Raw genomic sequence first — 19,554 nt, 5'->3', positions numbered from 1 at the left:
TTCTAAAGGAGCTTTGGTAAATCCTCCTCATCCTTCTTCCACGCCCTGACGCTCCTTCCCCGCCTCTTTCTGCCCCGCCTTCAGCCCGCATATGTTCTGTCCTTGCCCTATCCACTTCGCTGCACTCTGCCCCCTGAGGCGCGCGCAGACAGTGGCCGAGCTGCAGCCCAATCGGAAGGCTCAAGGAGAAAGAGGGTGGGCCTCTGTCCCCTCCGTCTGACGGGTGGCTTAGTTCCTGAGGCGCGTAAGCTGGTGGGCGGAAGACGCAAGAAACTGGTGTACGGTTAGCAGTGTGGCTGTGGCCGCGGCCTGTAAGCTTGGGGGCGTGAACCGGTTGTGGTTCAGAACGCAAAACATGGCGGAGAAGGTTCCAGCTACCGCCGCTGGTGGCGACTCTGGTGACAGCTACTACGAAGATAAGGATGATGACCGCGTGGTCAAGGCGGCTGTGGAGGTGTTCGAGAAGCTGAAGGTACTGTGAACCATGGACTCCAGGATGGGAGACCACGCAGGGTCCTGCCTCAGGGCCTTTGGGAGCTTCCTGTGAAAATTGGCCACACTACAAGGACCCACAGTGTTGTGTCCTGGCAGAGCCCTGGGGGTGAATTCTGGGTCGTCTGTCTTAGCTTTTTTGGAGTTCCCGGACTTGTGCTCGTGCAGTCCTCATAGAACTTTGCAAGATCGAGGCTGGGAGCTAGGAGCATGTTAAGAAATGGAGGATACAGGCCCCAATCTCAAAGAGCTAGAAGTAGATGTAGTTGATTTTGGGAGACAGCCAACACATTGCCACTTTGTTGGGTTAGAGACAGGTATCCAGGTGGGCTTAAGGTGCATGCAGTAGTGTGGAACATGACTAAAGTCAGGGAGCTGTCCCAGGCCCATTGTCCCCCTCCCTAACCTCCCTTCAGTCTCTCCAATAACTTTCAATCTCCCTCCACTGCTCCTCAAATTTAGCCTTAGTTTTTCTAACCCACTCTTAGACATTTTTCTAGTTTTGTGGCCATGGCACCTAGAGGGAACACACTTAAAAGTGGTGTGGCAGCAAGGCACAGGGAACTTGGGGTGAAAATGAGAGGGACTTGGACTTTAGGCAAGATCATGAGGTGTTTCTGGCTGGCACCATGCTGTTGGTGGTGGTAAGTGTGTGGAAGGGTCAGGAAAAAGTCCTGAGCACAAACTGACAGAAATGCATTGCTACACTGCAGTAACAGGCTTCCTCCTGACTTTCCTTTTCCTTGCTTAGGGTGTCAACTGCCCCTTCCTCGACGGTCTGTATATTACAGAGTCAAAGACAATCCTGGAACTGCTGTGTAAGCCCTCAAAGTACCGGTTGGATATACTGGAATGGATGTGTATAAGGTAATGTCCTGTGTTCTTTCCATTTTCATGAGGTGTCTCCTTGGGGACTGTGTCCTCTTAGAGGGTTCCATAACCTAGACAGCTCCAGTAGAGCAGCTGGTTAACAGTGCTGGCTACAAACCCTTGACAAACACAATGGGAGTTGTGGATGTAGGTAAATGTTCTTCTGTGGGACTTTGACCAAGATGGTGGGGAGGTGGCTCTGGCAGTGCAAGATGAACTTTAATGAAAGTCCTTCCTGCATCAGGCCACCTGGACTTTCAATTGTGTTGAGGGATTTGGTGTGGTTCATGTTTACTGAGCTGTGATTACTATTGGCTTGGTGGGGCCACCTGATGATCAGGGAGGGGCATTGTCCAGAAACCCAGTGATAGAAAGCGGCTTCATTGATTGATGCTTACCTTGGGCTGGTGAAGGGGCAAAAGCATAGTCCAAGGCTTCAGAACCAAACCAGGGTTCTGAAGGATGGAACACTGGGCTGGATGGGCCTTTCCAACAGAATGGGAGTTGTGGATTTTTTTCCTTGCAGTTGTATATAGAACCAGTTCTACCCAGCTAGGAACTCTCCAAAGGCCAGATGTTTACTGAGGGCCTCATTGTTATGCTTATCTGGGTGCCTTCCTCAAGGCCAGGGCTGAACAGCCTAGTGACCAGAGACTTTTTCACAGGAGAGCTTTCAAGTGTTTGAAAGCAAAGTTCAGGTTTTTCTAGAAGCTGCTCCAACTCAGTCTTGACAGGGTAACACAAAAGCAGCATAGACAGCACGAGCAGGAATGGAGAGGGTGATGTAGCAATAAACTTTTTTAAAATGTAGAACTGGGAGCCTATGTTTGGGGCTTATCCCTGCTTTAAACTATGTATGGAATTGGGGTTGTTGAAAAGTATAAAATGAAGCAGAACTCAGTGGTACCTCGCCCCCCCCCCCAAATCTGGGAGGCAGACAGGTGGATCTCTGAGTTTGAGGCCAGACTGGTGTACATACTGAGTAAATGGCTACACTCTTCCTTTGTGCACCCATCACTTTAAAAAAAAATTATTTATTACATATACAGTGTTCTCCTGCATGTAAGCTTACAAGCCAGAAGAGGGCACCAGATCTCATTACAGATAGTTGTGAACCACCATTTGGTTGCTGGGAATTGAAATCAGTACCCACAGAAGAGCAACCAGTGTTCTTAACCTCTGAGCCATCTCTCCAGCCCTGCACCCGCCACTTTTTTTAAATGGGGGAACCTTGAGTATTTACATTTTTAAGTGAAATTTGTCTCACATATTTCCTGTAATAATTGATGGTAAGAATTAGATGATATCAAAGTAATCATTTAAAAGTGGCTTTTCACTGTCATTTAGCATGTAGAGGGAATTCTCTGTTTAGAGAGTAGGTATGGAGGGGTGGTGAGTCAGGCACGTGACTGATTTTGCTATTTTTCCACAGGGTGTGTCCCTCCTTGCAGGACAAGTTCAGTTCACTGAAAGGAACTGCAGTGGATGTGAAGATACAGGGTAGGTCTCTTTATGGGAGTGTAGCATTTGATGGTAAATTCTGTACAATTTTGAGCTTGGTCATAGTGTCTCACTGAGTTGTGAGATTTCTGTGGACTGATTTATTATTTTGTGTGCTATATGCTTTGTGGCTATTATTAGCACCTTCTAGAATCAGGGCCTGCCCTGATGTGGTATATGGGAGGGTTCTCACAAGACCAAATAGTACATTGGGCTACCACAGCACTGACAGGTGGGGAGCAGGTTCTTTCTGATGTCATCAGAGGTCTGTCTTCACTGGTTTGTGTGTGTGTATACTTAGTCCACATGGTATCCTCATGAGTCCGTGATTGCTCTTTGATGTGGTTTGCCTTATAACCTCGTTAGTCTGATTTTTTTTTTGGGGGGGGGGTTAGAAACTCTTTAACCTAGTATGAAAGTTAGATAAAGTTAAGCAAAAATGCCATTTGTAAGAGGCTAGTTTTTTCTGCTTCATTGTAGTGTAGCCAAACATTGATAAAATTTAATAAGGCTAAGCTTTCCATCAATCAGTCTGTGTGTATTTCTGACCACTGCAGAGTGGGTGAGCTGGACTTGAGCCCCAAACTGTGTACCAGCTGGCATTGTCAAATCAGTTATTTGGGGAGAGTTGTCCTCTTGGATACAGGAGGGTGTTGGATTTCAGAATAACCAAGCCTTCATGCCATCCCCATGTTTCTTGGAAGCAGTGCTTGAGTTCTCTGGTGCATACAGGAAAGCCCTGGCCTACAGCCTGTCCTCATCAATTATGGTTTGAACTTCACTAGATCCAGGCTCAGTTCCCTCTTTGAAGGTGAGGCCTTTGCCTTGTTCACCTCCTGGGAATGAGTTGAGTAGTTGTCTGAGTGGAAGTAGGAGAAATGAGGACAGGTAGTGGTTTGTTCTTGAGTTTTGCTGACATGTGAGACAGTGTTTGATATAGTATTGAACTGCGTCACCATTGTGGAACTTAGATGATGGGTGACAGATGATAAACAGACAAAGCTATGAACTTCTCAGTGGTAGGGTGGTGAGAAGGGCTGTAAATTGCCAGTTAAAGGAAAGGTGACTTAGGGAGAGTTGGGAAAAGGGTAGTTTTATTAGCAGAAGATGGCAGAATGGAGGAACTGAGCAGAAGGAGGCTGAGAGTAGTGTCCAAGGCAAGAAACAGCAAATGCAAAGCACTGATATGTGCTATGCTTGGCAGCTTTGAGGAAGAGTAGGAAACAAAGATGGCTGGGGTAGAGGCGATAAGGAAGTATAGGAAATCAGGAGATAGGGATAGGTACTGCTAGGCCTTTAGGCCATGGAAGGGCTTTGGCTTTTATTCCAAGGAAGGCTTTATTGTCTGTTGGGTTCAGTACACCCAGGTAATAGCACAGATTTTGCAGTGACTGAGGCAAGATCTTGGGGAATGGGTGGAAAGGCGCAGGATCTGTTGAGAGGAGGAAGACAGAGTCAGAAGGGTTTAAGGGCTGTGGTTGAAGCAAGCTGACTTGGGGACACAGTAGCATCTGCAGACTATTCCCCGGGCCACATAGATGCTCTACTACTTCTTGCAATGAGTCTTTCATAGCATGTCCTACAGAGGTGTGCACCTGCTCTGCTGCTGCTGAGGCATAGCCTGGCCTGTGCGTGGTGGTGGTGGTGGTGAAGGTACTGCCTGAATGCTGGTGCTGGCCTAATGCTTTCTGCCCTTTGCTTATATGCTAGATGGCCATGCAAAGATGTGCTGGATACCATGGAAGATGTAACTAGGTGTTCCCTGTTCCTTGAGGGGCCTCAGACTCCTTACCTGTAAAATATAGCCTAGAGTCATCTTCAAGATCATGTCAGGAAAATGGGCCATGAAAAATACTTGGGACATGGACAAATGTGAGGCATGGGTCTTTTTGCTTTAACCTCATGAAGTCTCTAAAAGGGTGGCATATGGTGCATGTTGGAGGTCTTCTGATTTCTGATGGCTTCTCTGGCAACTGGTCATCTATGTCTTGTATACAGAGTATGGTAAGTAACCCCTCATTCACTTCCAGGTCTGGAAATACATCTAGAAAGAGAAGCCTTAGTACACTATATGCTCTGAATTCTGGGATGTCTTGTATCCTCCTCTTTTTGGGTGGGTGTCTGTAATGACAAGGTATTTGTATTCTAACAGAAATGGTGAAGCTAGGCCATGAGCTGATGTTGTGTGCACCAGATGATCGGGATCTTCTGATGGTAAGAAAGTGCCCTCTTGTGTCCTAGGCTGGTGAGTGGATGGGAGAGGCTTCTGGCTCCAGACCCTGCATGCCTGGCAAGACTGCTTCTCTAGCCATCCCCAGGTTAAGCACTGCCAGAAATCTTGGAGGGAGATAGAATGGGGAGGCCCATAGTGGAGATGGAAATATGGGCAGTTATCTGGCTGGTATCATGGTATCATGGCAGGTGATATACAGTGTCAAGATAAGTAGTATATTCCAGTGACTGTCACACCTGAGCAGACTTTTTTTTTTTTTTTTTTTTTTTTTTTAGCTCCATTTCCTAGCCAGGTGATAACAACTCACTTGAGATAACCTGGTGGCAGAACTACGCCTCCAACTCAGAACTGTGGCTCCTAAGCTCATGTAATTTATCCCACCTGAGGGTCCCTGATCCATCTCATAGTTAAGTCAGAGAAATGGTACCTTATCCTTAAAATGTCTAAATTTCAAATAATTGTTTCCAGTTTTTTTTGACTATTGTAGATGATGGGGTTGTGGAAAGTCTGTGTGTTTTTGCTTGATTCCCATTGTCAGATCTCTTGGATATGTGCTAGGTACATAGGGATTCTGTGTTTTCTGTTTTAAGGAACTAATGAACCATTGTTGGTGGGCCTGTACTTCATTGTGCTGTTGAATCTCCAGTGAGGTTTGTTTTTAAGTAGAGCACGTTCCCATGTCTTTCCTGCCCCTGGCCCTATGTCAGCCTCCTTCACTATGGGAATATTTGTTACCTTAGTGAGACAACACAGATAAATATAAGTGTATGGCCTAAGTGTATATCCAATGGGCTATGCGTCTCTTATTCTATTTTCTGGTTGAAATTGTTACATGGTTCTTTTTTCTTCTAGTTCTTTGCTGACACTTTGGTTTTCATTTCTTGTTCATATTTGCTTATTCAAGCATTTTTCTGATGGCTGCTTAAAACTGTCAGTTCATCTGCTTCTCTTTAGTCCCTGTATTGGCATCTAATGAGCATCTTTCCTCAGGCAAGTTGAGGTCTTCATGGGTTTTCATGTGCCAAATCATTTTGGGTTTTTTCCTGGAAATGCTAGTTATTATTTGGATCTTGTTAAATTTTGTGTAGAATAGAGATCCTTATGTTCCAGCAGGCTTTAGGCTTGCTTTATTTTATGCAGCCAGGACCACACCCCTCCTCTCTCAGGTTGACCACTGGATGGCTCACAACTGCTTTTAACTCCAGTTCCAAGGGAGATAATGGTCTCTTCTGGCCTCCATGGGTGCTTCACACATGTACACAGACATACATGCAGGCAAAACACTCAGACACATAAGTAAATAAATTTTTAAAGTTGACTATGGTGATGGTTACTTGGCTCTTTGATTAGCCTAACAATCACTGCACTATACACTTTAAAATTTGTGGACTGAATTAAATTTTAACAAACAAACAAACAATGAAAAAAGAACATGTAGGAGAACATCAAGTGCAAAGTATCTGGGATGGTCTGTGCTTGCTGCGTTCAGACAACTGTTAGAAGGCTGGTTAGGCTAGAGTAGAATGAAAACAAGGGGAAGGGCAGATGTGATGGGCCTTTGTAGTTGTTTTGCTTTTTGGCTCTTTTTGGGGGGCCTGCCACTTAGCTTCCAAATAAATACATGGAGTCCTATTCTTAGTTGTAAGTACCTGGCTTTAGCTTGGCTTGTTGCTACCCAGCTTTTCTTATCTTCAATGAACCCATCTCCCTTTTCCCTCTGGGCTGTTCTCTTTCTTATTTCTATATATCTTACTTTCCTAATTAATCTCTGGCTGGCTGGGTGGCTGAGTGGCCCCTGCAGTCCTCCTTTCCTTGTTGTTGCTCCTTTTTTCTTCTTTTCTCCTCCTATTTATCCTCTCTGCCTGCCAACCCCGCCTACCCTTGCTCCCACCTCACTATTGGCTGTTCAGCTCTTTATTATAAGCACCAGGTGTTCTAGACAGCCACAGTAACACAGCTTCACAGAGTTAAACAAATGAAGCATTAACAAAAGCCACACACCTGAAAATAATGCTCTACCACAGTGGGACAGGAACAGCAGTGGCTAAAGTGTGAAGATTGGGTGGATGGAGTGGACCTTGAAGGACCTGTTGGCAGGTTATAGCAGTGACCAGGCATGTGAAACAATAGCTTGAATGCCAGTGATAGTGGGGGAAGTGGAGGAGTGGCTAGGTTCATCCAGACCCACTGGGTTTGCTGAATATAGTAAGGCAGAGGCAGGGGCAAGACCCAACATTCATACTCTGGGAAGGTCTGAATAATGAATTTACAAAGACTCACACTTTACCGTATCTCTAGACTTTCCCAGAGTGATTGTTGGGTCTTGCCCTTTGCTGGGGACCAGAGAGGAGACAGATAGGGTATGGTGTAGTGATAGCTTCAGTAAGGTGGTCACAGACCAGCCTGCTGGAGGCTAACTCTAGGGTCTTGTAAGGGCTGGATCCTGGTCATCCAGAACAGTTTTAAGTAGATTTGGGGAGCTTATAGGGAGACATAGGCCAGGACTACATGGGGTAAGTCTGTGATGATGAAACTCTAAGCAGGCTATACAACTATTCTAGGGTATTTGACACGGGGAGGTAATGGAGCCAACTTTCTACTAAGTGGGAATGATAGGCTTGGGTGTCCCAGGCAACTGGCCAAAGCCTTGTGCGATCTTAAATGACAGCCACTCTTGTGTTTTTGTCTGGGCTGTTTCCAGTTTAAGCAGGGTACTTCCTTTTACCCCAGGCTGCCTTGCAGGAGTGTTTCTTGGGCAAATAGGGAAACTAAGTTAACATGAAAGAGTAAAAAGTGTTCCAGAAACCAGTGTCAGGTTGAGGACATGAGTTGGGGTGTTTTCAGTGGGTCTTGCTAATTTACTCATGCAGGTGGAAGTGAGTCTTGGAACTGTACTTCCCCAGAGACTGCTCCTCACCAGGGCCACTTGGCCCTTTTCCTTCAGCATCTGTATTCACCACTGGCTTTCAGTTTTTCTTGAAGGGGATTTTGTAAGGCACTTAGTAATGGTGATTAAGTGACTTTGATTATTCTTCCTCAGAACTGTGCCCCAGGCCAGGGTGGTAAAAAGGTAAACTTAAGGGATAGGCCTTGCTTGGTGCCCTATTTTCATAGGAATTTGTGGACTGATTGTGGCCTCTAAGATAGTGTCTGCTCTTAGGGAATTATTGACTTTATAGAAGAAGGCAAATCTTGGACTCTTCACTGGGCAGCTCCCTGCATCACATGGGCAGATGGGCAGGCAAGAAACCTGGTCAGCCCTACATGAGTTACTGCACAGAAACCTGTGGCCTTCCTGATGGAAAGTCTAGGCCCTGCTGGAGAATAGGCTACCTCTAGGCTTCTTGTTGTACCTGTTGGTCTCTGCCATTCTTGGCCAGGAGGGATAGAGTAAGGATATCAGATGTTTACTTGGAGGTATCCCTGAGAAATAGGCTACCATCAAATCCCTGTGAGCTCTGTTCTGTTTTCATGCCACTCACCCATTGAATAAGCCTTCTCTAGCTGTGTGACAAATTCACACTGTAATATGTTTTGACAACATTTTGCATTTGCCATATGCTTCCAGGTGTCATTGCAGCCTTAGAAAGAGTACTTTGTGGCAGAAGTCTGAGGCTGCTATTGCTGAGCCAGTTTAAGAGGCTACCAGCAAGGGTCAGGGACAGGGAAGAGGAATTGTCTGGCCAGGCTCCTTGCCATTGACCACAGCAAGGGCAGCACAGGATCAGACACCTGGAACAGTTGTCTAGGCCTGGCGTGGGTCTAGTGGCAAATGTGTGTGGCTTTCCCTGCCAGGGCCGTGAGTGTCCCCAGAAGCAGCTGCAGTTCATGGACCAGTTGCTGGATAAGATGCGGAGCCTGGCCACTGGATGCTCCAGTAGTTCTAGGTAAAGGTGTCAGTGGCACAGGCAGGTGCCCTTGAACTAGTCTTGGAGATGGTAGGGTGGTGAGGGAATGTATTTTTATCTGGGGTCTCTTTGTCCCCCTTTAGAGGCAGGAACCATATATTGGTCCAGTAATTACAGGACTGATAAATTGAGACAACTCTCGCTAGTCACTGTCTTGGGGGCTGTGGGCTGGTCAGAAGTTAGTCAGTGACCCAGCAAGGGGTAGCTGTGTTGGGTCATGGCCTGAGATCCCTGCACTATAGACCTTGGGGGAACTAATCTGTATGTATAGGAGGGGAAATAACACCTGGGTGTCTGCAGGCAAGAGGACATAAGCGAGGCCAAAGCAAGCACAGGCTGGGAGGGATGCAGGCAGTAGAGTACCCCATCTTGGGACTGGTGGGCTGGTGCTCCAGCTGATACCAGTGTACTCAGTGCCTGCCCTGTTTTTGCAGCCTGAAGGAACACCTTGAAGACACCACAGAGAAGAATGAAGCCTTGCTGGGGGAGCTCTTCTCTAGCCCCAACCTGTGGGCGATCTTGAAGCCTGAGAATGACCCATGGCCCCTGGACATGCAGTCCTCTCTCAACAAGCAATGTGATGACCTGCCCAAGTAGGTCTCTGGAGGGCTCTACCTAGTATCACCCCAACGTCTGTCCACTAAGGCAGACCTCAGGTGACCTACTGCCTACAGAAGCAGTAGCAGAGAGCTGACAATCTCCCTCCCTTTTTTCCCCTGCAGGGCTGGTCCCTCTACCCAGTCAGAGGGAGAGAAGGTGGCAGATCTGGCCAGGCAGCTGCAGGAGAGTGCTACTAAGCTTCAGACACTTCAAGACCAGGTGAAGGGCACCAGCTCTGGGGATTGTGGGACTTGGGGATCAAACCCTGCTGAGTTCTAGGGCAAGTGGCGTTCCCCCTCAGCATGATGTGCCATGGGAGTATACAGGTAGGTGCTGAGGGTCTGAACATGAAAGGAAAGAATGTATTTTAGATGGCAGCTGTGTACCAGGCCTGAATGTGCACCTTCTCAAATTCAGCCCTACCGGCATTTGTTGACCAGGCTAGATATTTGGCTATGGAGACTGATGCCTATGTAAATATTTGTCCCAGGGCTAAGGCTCCAATTGTATCCCCCATCACCTCCTTTATATAGACTTTCTTCCTTGTCAACCTGTCCTATGTTATGTTAACCTGTGCTATGTTATGGAGGCTTGTGGCAGCCCAGGCTGGGCAGGCAGCCTCAAGTGACTGTTACCTTTGGTTTTGCAGTGCTTTGCACAGCATAAAGCAGGGACTGACACCAGTACCATAGACCAGAAGCTTCGTTTGGTCATCTCCGACTTCTATCAGCTCATCTTGGCCTTCCTGCAAGTCTATGATGATGAGCTGGGCAAGTGCTGCCAGCGTCCACTACCCAGCCTTCATCCAAGTGGCCCCATCATTCAAGCTGTCTATCACAGTCTGTCTTCCTGTGGCCAAGTAAGATACCTCTCTGTGCTGCCCAGCATGTCGAGAACACGTGCCCACCAGGCTTGGGCTCGGGATCTTGGCAACCTTTTGATGTCAGGCATAGGGGCTGGGAAAGAGCTTGATAGGTCTTGGCCTGAGGTGATGTGGACATTTAGGAGGTTTACATTCTTATCTCTCTTACCCCTAGGGAGGTTCATGCATTGCCTTCATTGGGCTCTACTTGACTCTGTATGGTGTCCTCGTCCCATGTTCTATGCTAGTGTTACTTTCATATGCCCAAACATGACATGCTACCTCTGATCTTGTGTGTGACTGAGTACTAGGCCAAACAGACAAACAAGACAGGCAGTTGGTTCTCAGAGGCCAGGCCCATTACTGTAGCCACAATGTGTACAACTCTGACTTTGATTGACAGTGCCATGATGCTGATTTTAGATTATAACAAGAAAATCCACGACTTCCCAACCTCTCATGTGAGTCTCCCAGTAGAGGGAAGCTCTCATCACAGGCACATTTTGGTAGGATGTTTCTTTTTCCACTTGGCCATTTACCTTTGCTCAGGCTGGCTAAGAACTGAGGGCTGCCAGAGTAACATAATAGTGTGGAGTCACCACTGAGCCAGGAAGGAGACAGATTTGAAGGGCAGCTCTCCAGCTGAGATTTCTGTCTCTGTTGTAAGCTTGGGTGAGAAGCAACAGATGCCATCTTTAGGTCAGACTAGCCTCACTGAGGCCTGCATGTCCTTTCTGTCTTGGCAGTTGTTGAGAGCAGTCATGGAGATTGCAGACACATCTACTGAAGCTATGGAAGCAGCAAGGAGGCAGCAAGGAGAGCCTAACTGTTGGGGCAGCAACAACTCGGGGATAAGCCTTGGTAAGTGCCTGGGGCTGAGGGGCAATTTGTCCCTATCTACTTATTCCAAATACACTCCGTGTCAGGGCCTCTTCTTCCTGTGCTGCACCAGTCCTTAGGAGACTGGCTGCTTAGGTTTTTATTTTAATGCTTGCTTTCTTTTTCTTGAAAAAAAAATGCTTCCTGCATTCCTGACAGGAAATTGGGATAACTCAGAGATGTGTAGAGGTAAAACTAAAAGAAATTAAACACATTCTGGCAACCACAGGTGCTGAGTGTGAGATTTTTCATCAGTTTCTTCTATTCTTTGATTTATTTTCATTTCCTTTTTGTTTATGTTATTGCTATTAGATAGGAGCAAAATTATAACTGAATTTAATTTTAATTTTACCCTTCCTCCCTTTGTTTCTTTTTGTACTTTTTTGAGGCAAGGTCTTTGTATATAGCCCAGGTTTGCTTTGAATTCATGGTGATTCTCTTGCTTCAGCCTCCTCAGTAGTGGGAAGAGGCCTATAACGCCATGCTTGGTCTTCCATTAATGAGTGTCCATGTGTTTCAATAAAATTTCATGTATGAAAATAGGCAGTTAGTGTTGGTTTGTTGACCTTGCCATATAGTGCTACATCTTACCCTATGCCTTTGAGTTTCTATTGCTATGATAAAACACCATGATCATGAGTAACTTGGGGAGGAAAGGGTTTATTTTATCTTATAGTTCCACACCACACTCCATCACTGAGGGAAGTCAGGGCAGCAACTCAAGGCAGGAACCTGGAGGCAGGGAATGATGCAGAAGCCATGACAAATGCTGCTTCCTGGTTTAGTCAGCCCGCTTTCTTATATCACTCAGGACTACCAGCCCAGGGGTGGTACCACCTACAATGAACTGGGCCCTCCCATATCAATAATCAATCCATTTGGTGGAAACATTTTCTCAGTTGAGTTTCCAACCTCTACCCAAGTGACTCAAGTTGTGTCAAGTTGACATAAAAGTAGCCAACACATCCCGTGTCACACTGTGCTGTCAGTGCTATAAATCTTCATCCCACTCTTCCTGGGCTTTAAGGCTTTGTTTCAATTGAGGTTCTTTTGTCTATTTGTTTGTTTTTGAGTCAAGACCTGATATTATAGCTCATGTTCACTTAGAATTCACTATTTAGCTTAGACTGGCCTCAGACTCACAAGCAGTCTACCTGTCTCAGCCTCCTGAGTCCTGAGTTTCTCCAGGATGTCTTCCTGAGAATAGAGTTCCTCCATCCTGCCACATTGTTTGGCTCCCGTGTGATGTCCTATAGCTGCACATCCCCATCAGCACTATCTGTGGCCTGGCTTGGTATCTGATGATAGGTAGGACATGTATAACATTGCTGCATGTTTATTCTGTAAGTACTCACTAAGATACAGAATAAACATGTATATTTGCTTATTTTATTGGTTATTTAAGCTTTCCTTTTTGTGAAGTACCTGGTCAAGTCTCGCTTGTAAAACTTGATATTTTATCATTGATTTATAGTTTGTTTTACATATGGTACATAGAGGTCCTTGGATGCTTAATGTAGCATGCATATCTTCTCCCACATTGAGGCTTATCTTTTAATAACTTGTGTGGTCATTTGTTATACAATTTACATGTAGTCAAATGTAGCCATAATTCTCTTATGGGAAGCATCTTTTGAATTTACTCTAGATAGCATTCCTACTCTGACAAGGAGGAGGCTTTATATCATTCCCTTTTATGGTTAGGTTAATAATCTTACCAGACGATAGCATGAGATGGGAGTCTGATTTCATTCTAGTGTATATGAATACACTTAAATCCCAGTAGCACTTAATGGAAACACATTCTTTTCCCCATTGGTCTATAAACCCATCACTCCTGTTAGTTATATTAGTGCTACATGTGTGAGTCTCTGTGTTCTCTGGTCTGTTTCTCTCTCTTTTTCTGTCTTTGCACCATAGAGTTAATAAAACAAATGACAAAATAAACCCATAAGATAAAAATAGTTAAATAGTTTTTTTTCTTTTCCCCTCTCCCTTCACTGGAGATTAAATCTGAGCTTTATGTAAGTTGTACAAATGAATTGCACCTTAGGCCTATTTTAATAATAGCTTTACTAAGCTATAATCCATATAACATAAAACTCGCTCTTTCAACAGTGAACAATCTAGTTTTTAATTTTTTTTAAGAATACTCATACAGTTCATGCAGTTACATGACCATCATGGCTAAGTCGGGAATATTTTTTAAATATTTATTTTTATTTCATGTATATGGGTGTTTTGTCTGCATGTATGTCTGTGCACAATGTGGATACATTACTCACTGCGGCCATCAGATCCCTTTGTGACTAGAGTTGCAGACAATTGTAAACTGCCATGTGGTTGCTGGGAATCAAATCCAAGACCTCTGGAAGAGCACAAGTGCTCTTAACCTCTGAGCTATCTCTTCAGACCCTAGAATATTATCCCCTGAAAGGAAGTTTGGTACCAGAAGCTGGGTGTGGTGATATATGGCTTTAAATCCTAGCACTTGTGAGGCAGAGGCAGGTGAATTTCTGTGAGTTTATGGTTAACCTAGTCTATATAGTAAGTTTCAGGACAGCCAAAAAAAAGAAAGAAAGAAAAACAGCAATCTTTTTCTCATTTTTCCTCAAACCCTAATCCTTGACAAATACTGATCTGCTGCCTTTTTCTACAGCCTTGCTTCTTGTGGAGATTTTTCTTATAATGGAATTGAACAGTGTGTGACCTTTTTCCTGCCCCTTTTTCACAGAGCACAGTAATTTCAAGGTTCATCCATGTGCTGCATTCTTGTGTATGGTTGATATGGATGTGATGAATAAATAAAATATTTTTGTTTATTTATCTGCTGGGAGACAGACCTACAGGCTATTCCTTCATTTTTGCTCTTATGAATAATGCTGCTAGATTTGTGTGTGTGTGTGTGTGTGTGTGTGTGTGTGTGTGTGTGTGTGTGTGTGTGTGAGTGCATGTGTTTTTGATTCTCTTGGATCTAAAGCAGAATTGCTGGGTGGGCCATAGAAACTTTTGCTAAAATGTTCATTTTCTCACCACCTGTCTTTAGGATTACATTTAACAACCTCAAGCAGGGACAAATTCCTTCTGTTTTTATTGATCTTAGAATACCTTCCTTACTTTCTCCTTCATTTAAAATTCAATGTTTTTACTAATTCTCTGAGAATATTATACATGTACTTTGATCATAGTCAATCCTTATTTTTACCCTTAATGTCTTCCAGATTCATCCCTATTCATCTCCTACTTGATGTCCTTTTTAAAAACACGACTATCCTTACTCTAGCATCCATCAGCTGTCAATAGCTTCATCACTAGGGGTGGGGGCTTGTGAGCTGCCCCACCTTCATGCTAGAATGTTGACAGGCTTGATGTTGTGTAAGCAATCACTGCCACTATGAGTCATGAGTGCAATATCCCTGTCACATTCAGAAGGTACTGTTTTGCTTGAGTACTCCCTAACCTCTGGCTCTTACAGTCTTTCCACATCCTCTTTCTTGATGTTTCCTGAGCCTTAGGGGTTGGAGGTGTGATACAGATTTCCCATTTGTGAGTTAGCACTCCATAGTACTTTGACTAGTTGTAAGGTTCTGTTTTAACCACCACAAACATCTTTTCAGATGCATCTGATTTTCTCCTTCATTTTAAAGGGCCATTTGGCTGTTTGTTCTTAGATGGCAACTCTTCTATACGTTGACTATATCATCCCACTGTCATTTCGCGTTCATAGCTTCTGATATGTAACCAACTTGTATTCTTGTTGAAGGGCCTTGTATGTAACAGGTCTCTGTTGTTTTTGCTTGTCTCTGCCTTTTGTCAGTTCAGTTTGATGTCTTGGTGTGAACTCCTCTTAAGTTTAACACTCACTTTGGAGGTCTCTGGACTTTATAGATGCCTGTTGACAGCTCTTTCTTCTTTCCCACTTCTTGTTGACTCAGAGTCTCAGGGTCAGCCAGGAGGAGAACTTAGTGCCTTCTTGGGATTCTCCTGGGCATTTTCACTGTCGTGGGATTTTTAGGTCCTCTGGGGACTGCTTACTCCCTGGCCTTTATTTCCCAGCTTTTTGATTGGTATATTATTTTCCCCAACTGTTTCAGTGAGCACAAAGTAAATCACTTCACTATAACGTTTTCAGTGATTTTTTTTTCCCCAAGTAGTGGCCTTAGATTATAGCTTTTGTGCTGTCTCCTTTGGGGACTTTTTAAAGGGTCTCACTAAGTTGCTCAGGCTGGCATTTAAGTTGTGATACTCCTCCCTCATTCTCTCAGTAGCTCAGACTATAGGCTTGTACAATCTGGCCCTGCTTGGGAATATCTCTGACTGCTGGCCTTCTTTCTATGTTCTGCCATGGCACACACCTGCCACATGTATATTAGATACTTGGGAGTCACTTCTATCTTATTGAGCTGTAAGAGGATCCTCCATCTTAAAATTTATTATACTATTTACCCTAATCACCAGTGTTACTGCAGCTCTCACTCCAGTCTATATAATTACTATTAGTAAATTGTTCATAATCCATGCTATCATTACTGTAATAATGATCATTAATAGCCTTAACAGTGTCCCGCTCACTGGTGAATAGGGTATACTAGTACTGGTAGCAAGCTTGGTGATGTGAGCTAGGCACCCCCACCCCCAGCCTTGGGTTCCTGGTGGCCTCAGTGATGTAGAGATGGTGAGTAGAGCAGGGCTGGGCTCTTGACTCAGCTCCTGTCAGTGCAATTCCCGATTTGCTTTGAGGCAAATTCTTGGGCACTAGATATGCCCACAGAAAAGGACCACTATCAAATCCACCCAAAGTCACTTGAACCTTTGGCTGCCCATTTTCTACCTGACTCATTATGGATTTTGGCCTCTATGAGAAACTATCTTCCATTTAGCTGGGAGAGGTCTGTTTCTGTGTCATTTTTCCCTCTCACTGATCTGGATGCTGTAGCTCAGCCCCGTTAGTGACATGTCCCAGAGTATCAAGAGGCTGTGTGCCTCGTGGTTTCTGGCTTTATGTGAATAAGTGCTACTGTAACAATGCCAACTTATTTAGAGGACAAAGTGAGTTCTCTGATGCTCTGATGGTGAAACTAACCTAGCAGCTGCCCCAGAAAAGTAATACTCTGGAGGACACATAGGTGCTCTGCTCTCTTGTGGAGAAAACAATGGCAGTGAATAAGCAAATCAGCTTCTGATGTGAAGCCTGCCCCCTTGCTTCTGAAGGTTCATATGATGAGGGCTGGCCTTACTGCTTCTTCCTGAAGCCATATCATCTTGTCAAGCATTCATATTCTCCATGGAACTCTTCTTCAAGATCCCTTCACTGGACAATTTCAGAAAAGCATGGGGTTGGGGAGTACCTTTTACCCAGGCTCCACACCGTAATACTACAGGCTTTCCAGGGTAGGGTAGGGCAGGGTAGGGTACAGAGAACCAGTATGATGAAGAGAGAAGACCTAGATGAAAAGGAAATTGTGCTTGGAGAACTTTCAAACTATAGAACAGGCAAATACACCTGGATAAGTGTGAAAGCCCAGCTGAGAGGGAAGACCAGAAGACAGTGACACTGGAAGCACTGAGTCTCTAGGAGCAGAGAAGTAAGCTACAGGACGCAAAAGCTGCATCCACAGAAACAGGGCGAAGTAGGCTTTCCACCAGGTGGGAAAGCGTGAGCTCAGGACAGGGTGAGGCCCAGGGTCTAGATTCAGGCATTGATACAGGCAGATGCCACAAAGGGAAGGGCAAGGCAGAATCTAGCAGAAGAAACACATGGAGACAGACAGATGGCTCAGCAGTTAAGAGCACTGGCTGCTTTTACAGAGGACCCGGGTTCAATTCCCAGCAACAACATGGCAGCTCACAACCATCTGTTACTCCAGTTCCACGGGAGCCAACACTAGGCATGCACATGGTGCATATTAAAACATGCAGTCAAAACATTCATACACATAAAATAAAAATAAACAAATTTTAAAAACAGAAATGCATGTTAAAAATAAACAAGCAAAGAACTTAAAATTGTACAGAAATACCTCATTGGTAGTCAATAATTGATCAAGGCTCTGGAGGTAGATGCTCTTACATGATGTGTCCCTCAAAACTTGGCAGCTTGGGCTGTAGCAGCTGCTTCTGGAGATGTTCTTCTTCTAAAGTAGTGCTTCTTAACCTATGGGTGGTGACCCCTTTGGGGATTGCCTATCAGAAATCCTGCATATCAGATATTTATAATTCATAACAGCAGCAAAATTACAGTTGTGAAGTAGCAATGAAATAATTTTATGGCTGGGGGTTGCTACAAGATGAGGAACTGTATTAAAGAGTTGAGAACCACTGCTGTAAAAGCCTTAGAGAAGTTCTGTGTTGCTAGCTTTGTTACTGTGTGCACATATTGGTATCTGATTAAAACAACTCACTATCCAAAGCAGAGCAGCTCCTGGGCTTTGAGGTAGCAGGCACTCAGCCTGGCCTGAGCCTTGATGCTGTGCTGGTCAGTGTGACACAGCTGGAAACCCCTAAGCTTCTGGCCTACCACCAGTCAAGGGACCCATCCCCCCTTACCTTAACAGCTCCCTGATCAGGGTTTAAAAGTTGGACCCCCAAGCTCCAAGGCTCTTGAGGACCAGGTGGGAGTGGTCCTCTTATTGCCTGGTTATACCCAGTGAGAGCCTGAATAGAATGGGGAAGACAGGGGCTCTGGTAGGAAGGCTGGAGGGGGTCTTATATAGACTCCCTGCCTCTTTCAAGCTTCCAGGCTCTGAACTCACTTTGCTGTTTGTGTTTCTTTTTCTGTATAGCCACCAGGATTGATGAAGTAACACAGAAGTACAAGATCCTCACAGACAGATTGCACAGAGACACAAGATAATATGGGGGTAGAAGACCCTCCCTGGACCTGTCAGGAGGGGTAGTTCCAGTCCTGCTAATGTCTGCATGGATTCCACTTGATTGGTATCTACATTTTGGAGGAAAGAAGGAAGAGGGAAGTAGATTAGGCAGGCAGAGATGGGTTGGATAGGGAAGCTAGAAATAAAAAACTTTACACTCTGAGAAGTTGCCATTTGTTTCTACTTATCGCTCTCTTCCCTTCTGACCTGAGATGCTCAGCCTCTCTTCTTCTTCTCATCCCTGCTATTCGATGTTAGCCTGATGGTAGCCCTTCTACTACCCCAGTGGCCCTTGGCCTTTTTGCTCTTTGCTGCTTCCATTCCGTTTTGATACTGCCTGGTTAGTTTGACCATGCCTAGCCCTGGAAGTCTCAACCGAACCTTGACATGACCCCTCTCCCTGCCCCTGTGCCCTTCACCTCCTGTCCAACCTCACGGTCCCACTGAGGCCCTCTTTGCCATAACCTTAGGAGCCAGCTTGTTTCTTCCTTCTTTCCTAGAGTGCTAGGGAATTCTCAGTGTGGCCTGACGAGTTGTCCAGGAAACTGCTCTCTGGGCTTCCCACAGTGACCCAGAATCTTCTTGAGTAGAGTACCTGTCACAGCCACCTCCCTCCCTTCGAGCACCAGAACAGGCATGACTTGGTGAGGCCCATTATCACACCTTTGGCTGCCTGCCGCAGCCTGCTCCTATAGCTGCACCCTTGCTCCCCTAGGCGTCCTGGGTAACTTTGGACAGCTGGCTGCCAGGGCCTTCCAGCTCAGACAGTGCTGGGAGGGTTTGATGGGCAAGCAGGTCCTTGTTCTCTGAACCAACTCTGTAGGCAGGCTAAGGAGTGCCTGTAGCGGGCAGGTACAACATTCACCACAACCCTAGAAAGCCAGGCCTGCAGTGTTGGATACCTAGCTATGTATGGCATGAAATCTTCAAGCGAGACCATGAATGGTCTTCTAACCTTCTAGCTACTCTCACATCTTGATGGTGCAGTCAGGTGAGTCAGGAAATGCTTTAGAGTGTTAACCCATTTGTGGGTCGAGACCCCATTGGGAGTTGAACAACTCTTTTATGGGGGTTGCATATCAGATATCCTACATATCAGATATTTAAATTACAAATCATAACAGCGGCAAAATTACAGTTATGAAGTAACAACAAAATAATTTTATGGTTGAGGGTCACCACAACAGGAGCAGCTGTATTAAAGGGTCACAGCACCAGGAAGGTTGAGAACTACTGCCTTAGAGTCTTAGAAGTCTCTAGGTCAATTCTTTCTCCTCCTGAAATGGAAAGAATTGGCTCAGCCATACCCATAGGGTAGTTTGGGTCAGGCCTTACTGC

General features: G+C 45.3%; 1 protein-coding gene across 1 annotated transcript; it reads left to right on the top strand.

Annotated features, from left to right (window-relative positions):
* Positions 1–272: 272 nt before the first annotated feature.
* Positions 273–18,370, top strand: Haus7 (HAUS augmin like complex subunit 7). Its single transcript, XM_051178279.1, has 10 exons — positions 273–472; positions 1,244–1,359; positions 2,795–2,862; positions 5,015–5,076; positions 8,891–8,982; positions 9,438–9,596; positions 9,726–9,822; positions 10,253–10,462; positions 11,212–11,326; positions 18,127–18,370. Exons 1-10 carry the CDS (start codon positions 356–358, stop codon positions 18,195–18,197), a joined length of 1,107 nt encoding a protein of 368 aa, XP_051034236.1. The 5' UTR covers positions 273–355; the 3' UTR covers positions 18,198–18,370.
* The last annotated feature ends 1,184 nt before the right edge of the window (positions 18,371–19,554 follow it).

The sequence above is a fragment of the Phodopus roborovskii genome, unplaced genomic scaffold (assembly GCF_943737965.1).
Source record: "Phodopus roborovskii unplaced genomic scaffold, PHOROB, whole genome shotgun sequence".
In the NCBI taxonomy this organism is placed as follows: domain Eukaryota; kingdom Metazoa; phylum Chordata; class Mammalia; order Rodentia; family Cricetidae; genus Phodopus; species Phodopus roborovskii.
Note: the sequence above shows the minus strand (reverse complement) of the source record. Positions and strands in the feature narration are given on the sequence as shown.